At 45.4% G+C, this 12,374-nt stretch overlaps 1 protein-coding gene across 1 annotated transcript in view; it reads right to left on the bottom strand.

The window, feature by feature from the left end:
* Positions 1-12,374, bottom strand: part of ITPR3 (inositol 1,4,5-trisphosphate receptor, type 3) — a 91,090-nt gene that overhangs the window by 54,966 nt on the left and 23,750 nt on the right. The window contains exon 2 of the mRNA XM_006860367.1: positions 11,813-11,883. Within this exon, the coding sequence (XP_006860429.1) occupies positions 11,813-11,883 (71 nt within the window). The remainder of the gene's footprint in view (positions 1-11,812; positions 11,884-12,374) is intronic.

Here is a 12,374-nt window from a genome sequence, read left to right as displayed (position 1 = left end):
CTCATCTTTCTCCCGCGGAACAGCTGGTAGTTTCGAACTGCTGACCGTGAGATTAGCAGCCTGATTCATAACCACTACGCTACCAGAGTTCCTTGTTATTGTTAAGTGCCATTGAGTCAGTTCTGACCCACAGCGACCCTGGATAGGGTTTCTGAGGAGCAGCTGGTGAGCTTGAACTGCCAACCTTGCAGTTCAAACAGCTTTGCAGTCTGGCTCATTAACCCACAGCGCCACACCAGGACTCCACCAGAGCGCCTTACTCAGCCATAAATAGGAACACATGCCACAACATGATGAACCCTGAAAACCATATGCTGAGAGAAATAAGTTCGTTACAGAAGTACAAATGTTCTAACTTATATAAAATAAGTAAACAAATAGAATCAAAGATAATTAATGATTATCAGTGGTAGGAGGGAGGAAGGGGGAATTTTTGCTTAGGGAATTTACATTAATGGTGATGACATTACTTTGGAAAGGAGAGAGAGAACAGTTTATATAACTTGAAGACTAGAATCAATGTCACTGAATTGTACATGTAGAAATTGTTAAGACAGCATTTATTTTGTTATGCATGCATATTTTCATCACACACAAAAAACTTAGGTGACACTTAGCGTCAAGTTGGTCCCAACTCATAGCAACCCTGTGTACAACAGAAGAAAACATTGCCCAGTCCTATGCCTTCCTCAAAGGAGCGCGGGTAGCGTAGTGGTTACAAATCGGGCTGCTAATCTCATGGTCAGCAGTTCGAAACTACCAGCTGTTCCACAGGAGAAAGATGAGGCTTTCTGCTCCAGTAAAAATTTACAGCCTCGGAAACCCTGCACAGGGTCGCTATGAATCGGAACTGACTCCACAGCACGTAACAACAACAACAACAATGCCTTCCTCACAATCGCTGCTCTGCTTGAGCCCACCACTGCAACCACTGTGTCAATCCATCTCTTGAGGGCCGACCCTCTACTTTTGCAAACATGACGTCTTCTCTGGGAACTGGTCCCTCTTAATAACATGTCTTAAGTACATGAGACGAAGTCGCACCATCCTTCAATCCAAGGAGCATTCATATGTCTTCAAAACAGATTTGTTCATTCTTCTGAAAGTCCACAGACTATTCAATATTCTTCACTTACACCAAAATTCAAATACATAATTATTCTTCAGTCTTCATTGTCTAGTTTTCACATGCATATGAGGTGATTGAAAATACCATGGCTTGGGTCAAGTGCACTTTAATCCTCAAAGTGACATCTTTGCTTTTTAACATTTTATAGAGGTCTTTTATAGCAGATTTGTCCAATGTTACAAGTTGCTACATTTGAATTAAGGTTTTGGCAAAGAATATTGAAAGTACCATAGACTACCAGAAGAACAAACAAAATCTTGGAAAAATGCTCCTTAAAAGCAAGGATGGAGAGACTTCACCTCTTGTACTTTGGACATATTGTCAGGAAGGACCAGTCCCTGCAGAAGGACATCATGTTTGGTAAAGTGGAGGGTCAGGAGAAAGACCCTCAATGATGGATGGACACACTGGTAGCAATGATGGATTCAAACATAAAAATTTTGTGAGGATGTGGCCAGACTGGGCAGTTTTCATTCTGTTGTGCATGGGGTCATTATGAGTCAGAACTGACTAAACGGCACTTAACGGCAATAATAAAAGTTGTTTGATTTCTGGACTGCTGCTGCCATGGGTGTTGGTTGTGGATCCAAAAGAATGGAATCCTTCACAATCTCAGTGTTTTCTCTGTTTATCATTACATTGCTTACTGGTCGAGTTGTGAGGATTTTTGTTTTCTTTATGTAAAGGTGCAATCCATAGTGGGTGACTCCACAGGATTCACCTACTGGACTAAGAACTGCAAGGTTGGCAGTTCAAGTCCACCAGTCACTCCTCAGGAGAAAGATAAGACTTTCTGTTTCCAGAAAAAAGAAAATTCAAGCCTCAGAAACCCTATAGGGGGTCTTTATGAGTCAAAACCAACTCTATTACACTTAAAAACAATAACAATCCATACCGAGGGCCATCGTTTTGAACTTCTTCAGTAAGTGCTCCAAGTCCTCTTCACTTTAAACAAAATAAAGTTGTGTCATGTGCGTATCTCAGGTTATTAATGCGTATTCTTTGAATCCTGATGCTGGGTTCTCTGGATCTAGACCAGTTTCTCATATTATTTGTTCAACATACAGACTGAATAAGTATGGTGAAAGGACATAATCTTGGTGTATCCCTTTCTTGATTTTAAACCAAGTTGTACCCTCTTGTTCTGTTCAAAAGATTGCCTCTTAGACTGTGTACAGGTTCCGCATGAACACAATTTAGTGTTCTGGAATTCCCATTCTTTGCAACGTTATCCATAGTTTGCTCTGACCCACACAGATGAATACTTTTCCATAGTCAATAAAACTCAGGTAAACATCTTTCTGGCATTCTCTAATTTTAGCCAAGATCCATCTGACATCAACAATGATATCTAGTCTTCTTCTGTTGTTGCTGTTGTTGTTAGGTGCCGACGAGTCTGTTCTGACTCATGTACAACACTGTCCAGTCCTGCCCCACCCTCAGAATTATTGCTAGGCTTGAGCTTACTGTTGCTGTCCCTGTGTCAATACATCGCATTGAGGGGTCTTCCTCTTTTTCACTAACTCATCACTTTACCAAACACAATGTCCTTCTCCAGGGACTGGTTTCTCCTAACAACATATCCAAAATACAAGACATGAAGTCTCGCCATCCTCACTTCTAAGAAGCTTTCTGGCTGTACTTCTTCCCAACACAGATGTATTTATATTCTGGCAGTCCATGGTACTTTCAATATTCTTCATCATCACCATAATTTAAATGCACTGATTCTTCTATGTTCATCCTTATTCATTATCCAACTTTCACATGTATATTGAAAATACCGCAGCTTGGGTCAGGCGCACCTTAGTCCTCAAGCTGACATCTTTGCCCTTGAACACTTTAAAGAGGTCTTGTGCAGATTTGCCTAATGCCTACACCATCTGATTTCTTGACTGTTGCTTCCCTGAGTGTTGACAGTAGATTCAAGCAACATTAAGTCTTTGACAACTTCAGTCTTTTCTCTGTTTATCATGATGTGATTTATTGGTCAAACTGTGAGGATTTTTCTTTACATTGAGATGCATTGCAATTCATACTGAAGGTTGGGGTCTTTGATCTTCATCAGTAAATATTTTAAGTCCTCTTCTCTTTCAATAAGCAAGGTTGTATCATCTGTATGGTTGTTAATGAGTCTTCCTCCAATTTCGATGCCACATTCTTCTTCATATAATCCATCTCCTCAGATTATCTGCTAGCATACAGAGTGAATAAGTATGGTGGAAATATATAACCTTGGTGCAACTGATTTGAAACCATTCAGTATCTACTTATCCTGTTCTAACCTCTTGGTTTATGCACAGGTTCTACATGAGCAAAATTAAGTGTTCTGGAGTACCTATTCTTCACAATGTCATCCATAGTTTGTTATGATCCACACAGTCGAATGTCTTTGCCTTAATAAAGCTCAAGTAAACATCTTTCTAGTATTCTCTGCTTTCAGCCAAGATCCATTTGATGTCAACAATGATATCCTTCATTCCACATCCTCTTCTGAATTCAGCTTGAATTTCTGGCAGCTCCCTCTTGATGTACTTTGGCAATTGTTTTATAATTATCTTCAGCAAAATTTTATTTACATGTGTTATCAATGATATTGTTCTATGATTACCACATAACTCTGGGTCACCTGTCTTTGGAATGGGCACAAATATGGATCTCTTCCCATCAGTTGGCCAAGTAGCTGTCTTCCAAATTTCTTAGCACAGACCAGTGAAGGCCTCCAGTGCTGCACCCACTTGTTCAATTTGTATTCTGTCCATTCCTGAAGCCTTGCTTTTTGCCAATGCCTTCAGTGCAGCTTGGACTTCTGCTTCCATAAAGCTTTACAGTCTCGGAAGTTCTATGGAGGAGTTCAGTTCTATCGTATAAGACAGCTATGAGTCAGAATCAATTCAACAGCAGTGAGTTTGGTTTGGGTGGGTCAATATAATTTCACTTGCATATGGTTCGGAACCGACTCGACAGTACTAAACAACAACAACATGGTATTAATGATCTTGTTTGATAATTTCTGCATTCCTTGGATCATCTTTCTTTGGAACAGGCGTGCATATGGATCTCTTTTGACTGGCCAGAGAGCTGTCTTCCTAATTCTCTGGCATGGGCAGTGAGCCCCTTCCAGTGTAGCATGCATTTGTTGAAACATCTCACGTTACCCTGTCAATTCCTGGATCCTCGTTTTTCACCGATATCTTCAGTGCCAGTTGGACTTAGGACTTCGATAGCACCGCTGGGTGGATTCAAATTGTCGACATTTTGGTTAGTAGCCAAGAGCAAACCATTTATGGAGTTCTGGTGTAGTGCTGTAGGATAAGCACTGGACCCCAGGTCGGTTTGAACCACAGGGTCAGCGTTTCAAATTCACCAGCTACTCCTCGGAAACCCTATGCAGGGTCACTGTGAGTCAGAACCAACTAGACTTAACAACAACAAGAAAGAGATACGTAGTTTTAAAGGCAGTCACCTAGCCAGGTTGAAAAGCATCAACACAGAAGTCTCAGGACTGACAGAGCACAGGATATAACACTGCACAGTCACAATAAGGTATAAAATAATGTAAAACTCGGTTTTTAACGTGTCAACATTAGGCTCAACCTCTATAACAAAACACAGATAACTCCACTGTAGTTATGGAACAGAATATAAAGGCAGCTTAGCCTTTTATTATTTTATTGTGGTAATATATATAACAAAGCGTGTGCCATTTTTACCATTTTGTTACTCAGGTTTGATGGTGTGAAAGTAAAGTTGGGAGGGAGACTTGGAGTAGAGTGCTGGAGGAGAAGATGGAATAAAGAATCCAGATGCAATAATGATACCTGTGTTTATAAAGGTGACAAAGGAGCACCTAAGACAGGATGCCGTTAGGAGGATGGGGTTGGGCAAGTGAGCTAAATACTCACCCACTTTAGCAGGACATGAATGATGGTCTTGTAAGTTGCCATTGAGTTGCTCCAACTAATGGTGACCTTATGTATAAAAGTCGGAAATGTGGTCCACTGTTGCACCATCTCTAAGATCTTTGATGTATTTGAGCCCATTGTTAGACAACTGTGTCAATCCATCTCAGTGAAGATTTTCCCCATGAATAGATATCATTTAAAATTCGTAAATCAAGAAGTAGTGGATAAAATGGCAAATGCTTTCTGTTATAGATTTTCCCCATAATATTTTTTTTTAAAGTAGACTAAGCATAACATTTGGAAATGCTGGGGTAATTAGCAAAAGAAACAATGAAAAGTGAAAACAAGGAATTGCTCCCTCTTGTGCACTGCTGGTGGGGTGCAAAATGACCTGGGGAACAGCTGACATGATGGATCAGAACCACAGAGGTTCCCGCCCTTTGACTCAGCAATCCTACTGCTGGGAAGGTATTCAGAGGACCGGCCTGTGCGTGTGCAGAAGGGTGATGGACAGAATCAGGAATAATAAAGGAATGGAACATCCCAAGTGTCCATCCAGAGGGGACTAGACAAATCAATTAGGACAGAATCACATAATGAAACACTAACTAGCCAAAAAGACAGAGCTTGAGAGAGCAGTAGGCTTTTCTGTTTATGGATTCTGGAAAGATCTCCAATAGGATCTGCCACAGTAAGAGTCATAAAGTACAAAAGCACAAAGAGCAGAGTGTATATCAAATGCTACCTTTGTGTAAGGAAATGGAGGGGAGAAGGATCTGAGTACATGTTTGCAATGCATAAAGCAACAATGGAGGATCCATCGAAACAAAAGAAATTCATTACTGAAGGGACAGCAGTGGAGGAGGGGTAGGGGTGGGAACAAGACTCTCAAAGCATCTTTATGTATTGTTTTGATTTTTTTCCATCATATGAATAAATGGCCTGGCCTGATTTTCTAACATGGTTGTCTCTAAGGATGAGGGTGAAATGAGGTTACAGTTAGTTGCTTTCATCCTAATCCTAGAACATCTATTTCCATTGCTTTAATAAAAAGAATAAGAACAAAAAGTGGCCAACAAATATATGAAAAGATGCTCAAACTCCCCAGTAGTCAGAGAGATGCAAATTAAAACCACAGTAAGATGCCATTTCACACCCAGCAGGTTGGAAAAGATTTAAGTGGGACAAAACCAAGTGTGGCAGGGATGTAGGTGGGCCACTGTCTATGGGGGTGCAAATGGGCACAGCCCCCATGGAAAGCAACAAGGTCATTTCTCCTAAAATTGAAGAGCATCCACACCTTCCAGCCCCAACAATACCCCCTCCTCAGAAAGTTCTCAAGCAACCCTTGCCCACAAATCTAAGGAAACAGGTACAAGATGACTCACGGCTGCATCTCTGGCAACTGCCCAAACCTGGAATGATCTAAACGCCCATCAATAGAACTGACGACCAGATTGCAGTAGATTCACCCAGTAGAATATGTCAGAGCAGTGAGAGCCATGAAAGGGAGACATCAACATGGATAACTCTTAAAGCAGTGCAGAATTTAAAAATGCAGGAAGATTTGTGTGCCTGAAATCGATTCAATGGCAACAGGTATTGTTTTTTGATTCCTTTAGTATATGGGATTTAAAAATGGAAAACAATGCCTTACATTGTTCATGGAGTCACCCCTATGTATCAATAGGGAAAAGCATAAAAAAACAGGCCCCAGAATGATGCACATCAATTTCTGAAGGGTGTTTACCTCTGGAGAGGGACTCAGGAAGGAAGAGAGGAAGATGCAGGGGACTTCAGTTACAGCTACAAGATTTCGTTTCTATAAAAATATCTAAATTAAACATGGTATAATGGGTTGAATAGGGTCTCCCCATAAATTCATGTCTACCCAGAACTTCAGAATGTGACTTTGTTAGGAAACAGTCTTTGCAGATGTAATTAGTTTAATTAAAATGAGGTCATACTGAATCAGGGTAGACCCTAAATCCAGTGATTAGTACCCTTACAGAAGCCCTGGTGATGCAGTAGGTTAAACATTCAGCTGCTCACCAAAAGGTCAGTGGTTCGAAACTACCAGAGACTCTGTGGGAGAAAGATGAGGCAGTCTGCTTCCATAAAGATTCACAGTCTCGGAAGCATTTCTACTCTATCCTATAGGGTCCTTATGAGTTCAAATCTACTCGTAGTAATCGTATAGAACAATGGTGGTCGTTATGTGCTGTAGAGTCGGTTCCGACTCACAGTGACCCTGTATAGGGTTTCCGAGTCTATAAATCTTTATGGGAACAGAAAGCCTCATCTTTCTCCCATGGAACAGTGGGTTTGGGTTTGGGGGGCGGGGGAGGGTTAGTGTCCTTACAAGAGGGTCATCAGAAGGCCATAAATAGCAACCTTATTGTTGTTGTTATGTGCCGTGGAGTCGGTTCCAACTCATAGTGTCCGAGGCTGTAAATCTTTACGGGAGCAGAAAGCCTCATCTTTCTCCGGAGGAACAGCTGGTAGTTTCGAACTGCTGACCTTGCAGTTCACAGCCCGATTCATAATCACTATGCTACCAGAGTTCCTTAGGACAAAGTATATCTGCCCCATAAGGTTTCCTAGGCTCTAACTGTTACGGAAGCAAATCACCAGGTCTTTTCTCCTGCAGTCACTGGTGATGGATTTAAACCACTGACCTTTCACATCAGCTAAGTGCTTACCCACTGTGCCACCAGGGGTGGCATGTCTATATGGAAGAAGGCCTTGAGAAGACAGAGGCAGAGACTGGAGTGATGCAAGTCAAGGATCAGCAAGGACTGCCAGCCGTCATCTGCAGCCAGGAAGAGGCAAGAAAGATTCTTCTCTAGAATCTTTGGAGGGAGCATGGCCCTGCTGATACCTTGATTTCAGACTTCTAGCCTCCAGAACTATGAGAGAACAGATTTCTGTTGTTTTAAAATAATTCTGTTTCAGGTAATTTGTTATGGCAGCCCCAGGAAGCTATTACTCATGGCAAAAAGGATTTGACAGAACTCAGTGGTGGGTACATGGGTGTTTGTTATTTTTCTCTTTACTTCTGTGTAGAGTTGAAATATGTCCTAGTAATGATAAAAATGACAATGAAGTGGGCTTGGAAGATGGATGGGGAGAGCAGAGGTGTCAAGTGAGGACAGGAACACAGGTAAGAAAAATGAGGCCATTACATCACACCTCCTCCCTGACTCCTGTCCCACCAGTCGGAGGGGTAAGTGACCCCCACACACTACCTACCCCACCTGTGTCCTGGAGGTCTCTACAGCTGGGGTGTGAATGCTGAGCTTCCCCCAGCGATGCTAAAGGTAAGGGCAGCCCAAGTACTCTGCACCGGCTCTCTCCTTTCCCATCTCGGAGGAAGAATAAGAGAAAAGGGAGTTCAGCCTTCTCTGAGGAGACTATATTCCCAACCAACGCCTAGCCAGAAGCTCAGAACTTGCAACAACCACAACACCACAAATCCCTACAGAAAAATAGGAGTCAGGGAGGCTTATGTGGGGGGTGGGCTGGTATGGAGTGTTCCACACATTAGGGCAACAGCAGCCTGGGCCTCCTAGGGACCTGTTGACTCTGGAAAGAATTTCCCTGAACATGTCAGGGCTTGGGATGGCCTAGAAAGGTGGTTGGAGCTGAAATCACAAACAAGGAGCCAAGCAATGGCTTCACAGGGCTTCAATGGCCCAGCCTGGGGACCTGAGGGCACCCAGGGTTAGCAGATGAACGAGCTGGGGGGCAGGGAACTGGGCAGGAGGCTGTGAGGAGAAAGGGAGCCCACCACTCCCAGGGATTATAAGGCTCACCCACCAGGATGGTAAGATCTTGGGACAAGGCCAAGACTTCGAGCCAACTTCTAAAACTCCTGCCATAGCCCCGTGCCCTTGCTGGGACCTCCTGCCCATGCCAGGGTATTTTCAGGAGAAACACCAAACAACAGTATCCAGGACCCCAGATTTGAGATCAAACTCCACCTTTCCCTCCTCCTCTTGGGTTTCAGTATCAAAACTGAAGAGGTTGGAATCCATGTCTCTAGTCTCAGGTACTAAGGCTACAAGATATACCCAGCCACGTAGCTACATGGAGATCTGGCCTGTTGAAGACATCAGTCCCAGGCCACCTCCAGCCACAAGTAGAGGCTCAAGCCTGGTCAGGACTAAGAAGGAGGGGTAGGCAGCCCCCTGGAGATGTACAGAGTGGGTCTTCCACCATTCTTGGTCTGCTGGTAAGGCCTCAGGACCTATGCTTAGAACCTGACGAGAAGACATGAAGCTTGAACCAGACACCATAGAGTGATGGGCACAAGCTAGCTCAGATGCTCAGTTCCATGCTGGGCTGAAATGGCTCCTCTCAGTTCAAATAGCACCTTACTAAGTCCAGAAGGGCCTGTGCCCACCTCGACAAGATACCACTGTTCCATGGCACAAGGACCCATGGCAGAGGAGGAAGTGGAGCTGGCAGGACCCAGTGGTACCATGAAGACCACTAAGCAGCCCATGGGCCCTAGGACAGCCCTGTTCACAGGCTTTAGGAAAATGAAGAGGAAGAGAGGGAAAGAGTGATGAGGAGGATGACCAGAAGTCAAAAGTGCACTTGTTTTGCTAAGTAGCTTTTTTGTTGTCAAAAATCCCCCAAACACTGATCACTGGAACCCGAGGGCAAGTCTTCGTCTAACACACACCCACCGACCTCCCTGACACCAGCTAGTCACCCCACAAGGCTGACTCCACACACCTGACACGTGCATACACAACCCTTTCAACCCTGGCAGAACCCACCCCTCCAGTTCCCCACCACTCCCCCTCTCTCTAAGTTCTTACCAAGAATGCTCCTAAACACCTAAGCTTGAGCCCCTCCAGCCAAAGCTTCAAAGACCACCTATTTGTGATAGGAGAGGCCCAGGCCTCCTGTCCACACCAATCTCCCAACTTTCAGGGCCCCAAGAGTCAGTGAAGGCAGAGCTGTACTACCAAACAGTGGGACCCACACAAACACCCTGAAACCTGCAATGCCTGGACCCAATGCCTTCAAGTATCAGGCTCAGCTCAACAAAGGAATTCTAGGCCAGTCATATCAAATGGACCTGGAGTAGCCAGGCCTGAGAGGAGGAACAGGGAGAGGAGGAACAGGGAGAGGAGGATGCCCAAAGAGGGGACCACTGGATGCCTTTATGCCACCACTGTGTACCAGACATCCACAGTGGGAGATACCATACATAAAGTGATGAATGCAGAGACAGCAATCTCTGCCCTGGGGAGCTGACCTGCTAGTGGGGGACACAGATAAGAACACATTATAAGAAGATAGCGTGTGCCTGGTGGCGATCCATACAATGGAGAAAATACAGCAGAGGGGACAGTTTTAAACTGGGTGCTCAGGGACGGCCTCGCTAGATACAGGTTCTAAAGCCAATGAAGAAGGGAATCAGACACTTGAAGTCAAAGCATTCCAGGCAGAGGGGGCAGCAAGGTGACAGGTGACTGATAGCACCCGGGTCAGCTGGGAGGCTGATGTGGCTGGAAAGGAGGGGTGAGGGGTAGGGGTGTGGTAGAAGGAATGAGAGGTCGGGGTGAGGTAAGAGAGGCAATGGGGGCCAGATCATGTAGGGCAAGTAGGACCTCCTGGAGGAAGGGGTACCTGTTGCCAGTGGAAAGTCCTACATACCTAGGCAGGTCCCAACCTAAGACCCCCAAACAAAGCCCCCATTCAGAGGCCTATGATGGAAGCAGGAACAGAACAATAGATACGAAGCCCTTCTTTCCGCTAGGAGGAACCCCTGTATCTCTTCCCACCTCAGGATCACCTTCCACACTCTAATGAACGGACAAAGCCCCAGCCAACAGACAGCCAGGTTGCCATAATGCTGTTGTTGTTGTTGTTAAGTGTCGTCGAGCCCGTTTCTACTCATAGTGACCCTGTATTGGACTTCCAAGGAGCAATTAGTGGGTTTTAATGCCAACCTTGACACTTTGTCTCATACCCCGCTCCCCTCCCAGCATCTCCTGGAGAGGGCAGTCCCAGCTAATCTCCAGAGAAAGGTGCAGCCTTGTGGGCAGACATGGTGGCAGCAAGCCTGGCATGTTCCTGCCTGCACCCACCCTGTCCTCCACGCCCAGGATCCCTCTGTGTGGGCCTTCATAGGTAGTCACAACAATAACACCTTACCCTGGCTTGGCACATTCACAGCCAGGATATCACTTAATCTCCATGAAGGCCTACAGGCTGAGGGGCCCACTGACCATTAGGACACAGACCCTGAGGGAAAAGTCACCTGACTAAGGTCACACAGCAGAACCCGAACTGGGCTCTGAAGTCCCTAGGGCAGGAACCACCACACAGACAACATGAGGCTGACACACAACCAGAATCAGAATCAAGGGGAAGGTTACTGAATGGGGCACTGAGAAGAGTGCTCACCCTAGGCCTCTGAGAGCCTGGGGCCGTTCTCTTCTCTACCCCAGTTCCCTCAGAAAAAGTTCAATCAAGCAGACAAAGAAAGCCCTGTGGAAAGTTCTGAAGACAGAGAGCTCCCGCTCCTCCTCAGAAGTGGGTGTGCCCTGAGAAGTGGGGTGTGGCCCCGGGAATAAAGAGAAAGTCTACAGTGCCAAGATGGTGGCACTACAAGCAGCCGGGTATGCCCTATAGCGCAGCGTAAGGGCTGTAGGGCAGGGCCGTGCTAATTCAACCCACTGGAGGTTGGACTGGGGTTGAATGAGTACAGTCCCAGGCCCAGAACTCAGCAGCACAGGAGGGGAGCTGACAGCCTTACCTCGGAACTTCTTAGGGGGGTTGTCCAGGTCACCAGCCGCGGGCTCCACAACACAACGGTCATCCACCAGTCTAGGAACAAGGTAGCTCGGTCAGCAGGGGAAAGGAGACTCATCTCCACACAGGATCCCTCCCTTAGGGTGGGGGACTCCAGGGCACCAGAGAGGCCCCCAAAGCAACTTCTTCCTTCACTGACAAGACTGCACAGAGTCGTTCTTGGGTTAAACATTGCTGTATCTTGGCACCCCTGTTAAAATGCAGTGTCTTGGAGTAGGGTGGGGGAGCCACGCACCTTACATCCCAAGAAAGAGCACAGAGACATACCCAGCCCACCCCTGAAACACCTTCCCACCCTCAAGAAGCCAGTACCGGGAGAACAAACAAGATGGCGGATCAGGTGGAAGTGCAGTAAAGGATCAGGTGGAAGTGCAGAATACCCAACCAAGCAGGTTCAGGGGATAGTCAGAACTCTGAACCACATATAAAGGAATATTTAGAAGGTTGGAAGGCTCACAGCTGGGGAAATTTGTGGCAGAAGCAAGAAATCTATTGTTTTCTAGTCC

Source organism: Chrysochloris asiatica, unplaced genomic scaffold (assembly GCF_000296735.1).
Source record: "Chrysochloris asiatica unplaced genomic scaffold, ChrAsi1.0 scaffold00038, whole genome shotgun sequence".
NCBI classification, from domain to species: domain Eukaryota; kingdom Metazoa; phylum Chordata; class Mammalia; order Afrosoricida; family Chrysochloridae; genus Chrysochloris; species Chrysochloris asiatica.
This window is presented reverse-complemented; position numbering and strand designations above follow the sequence as displayed.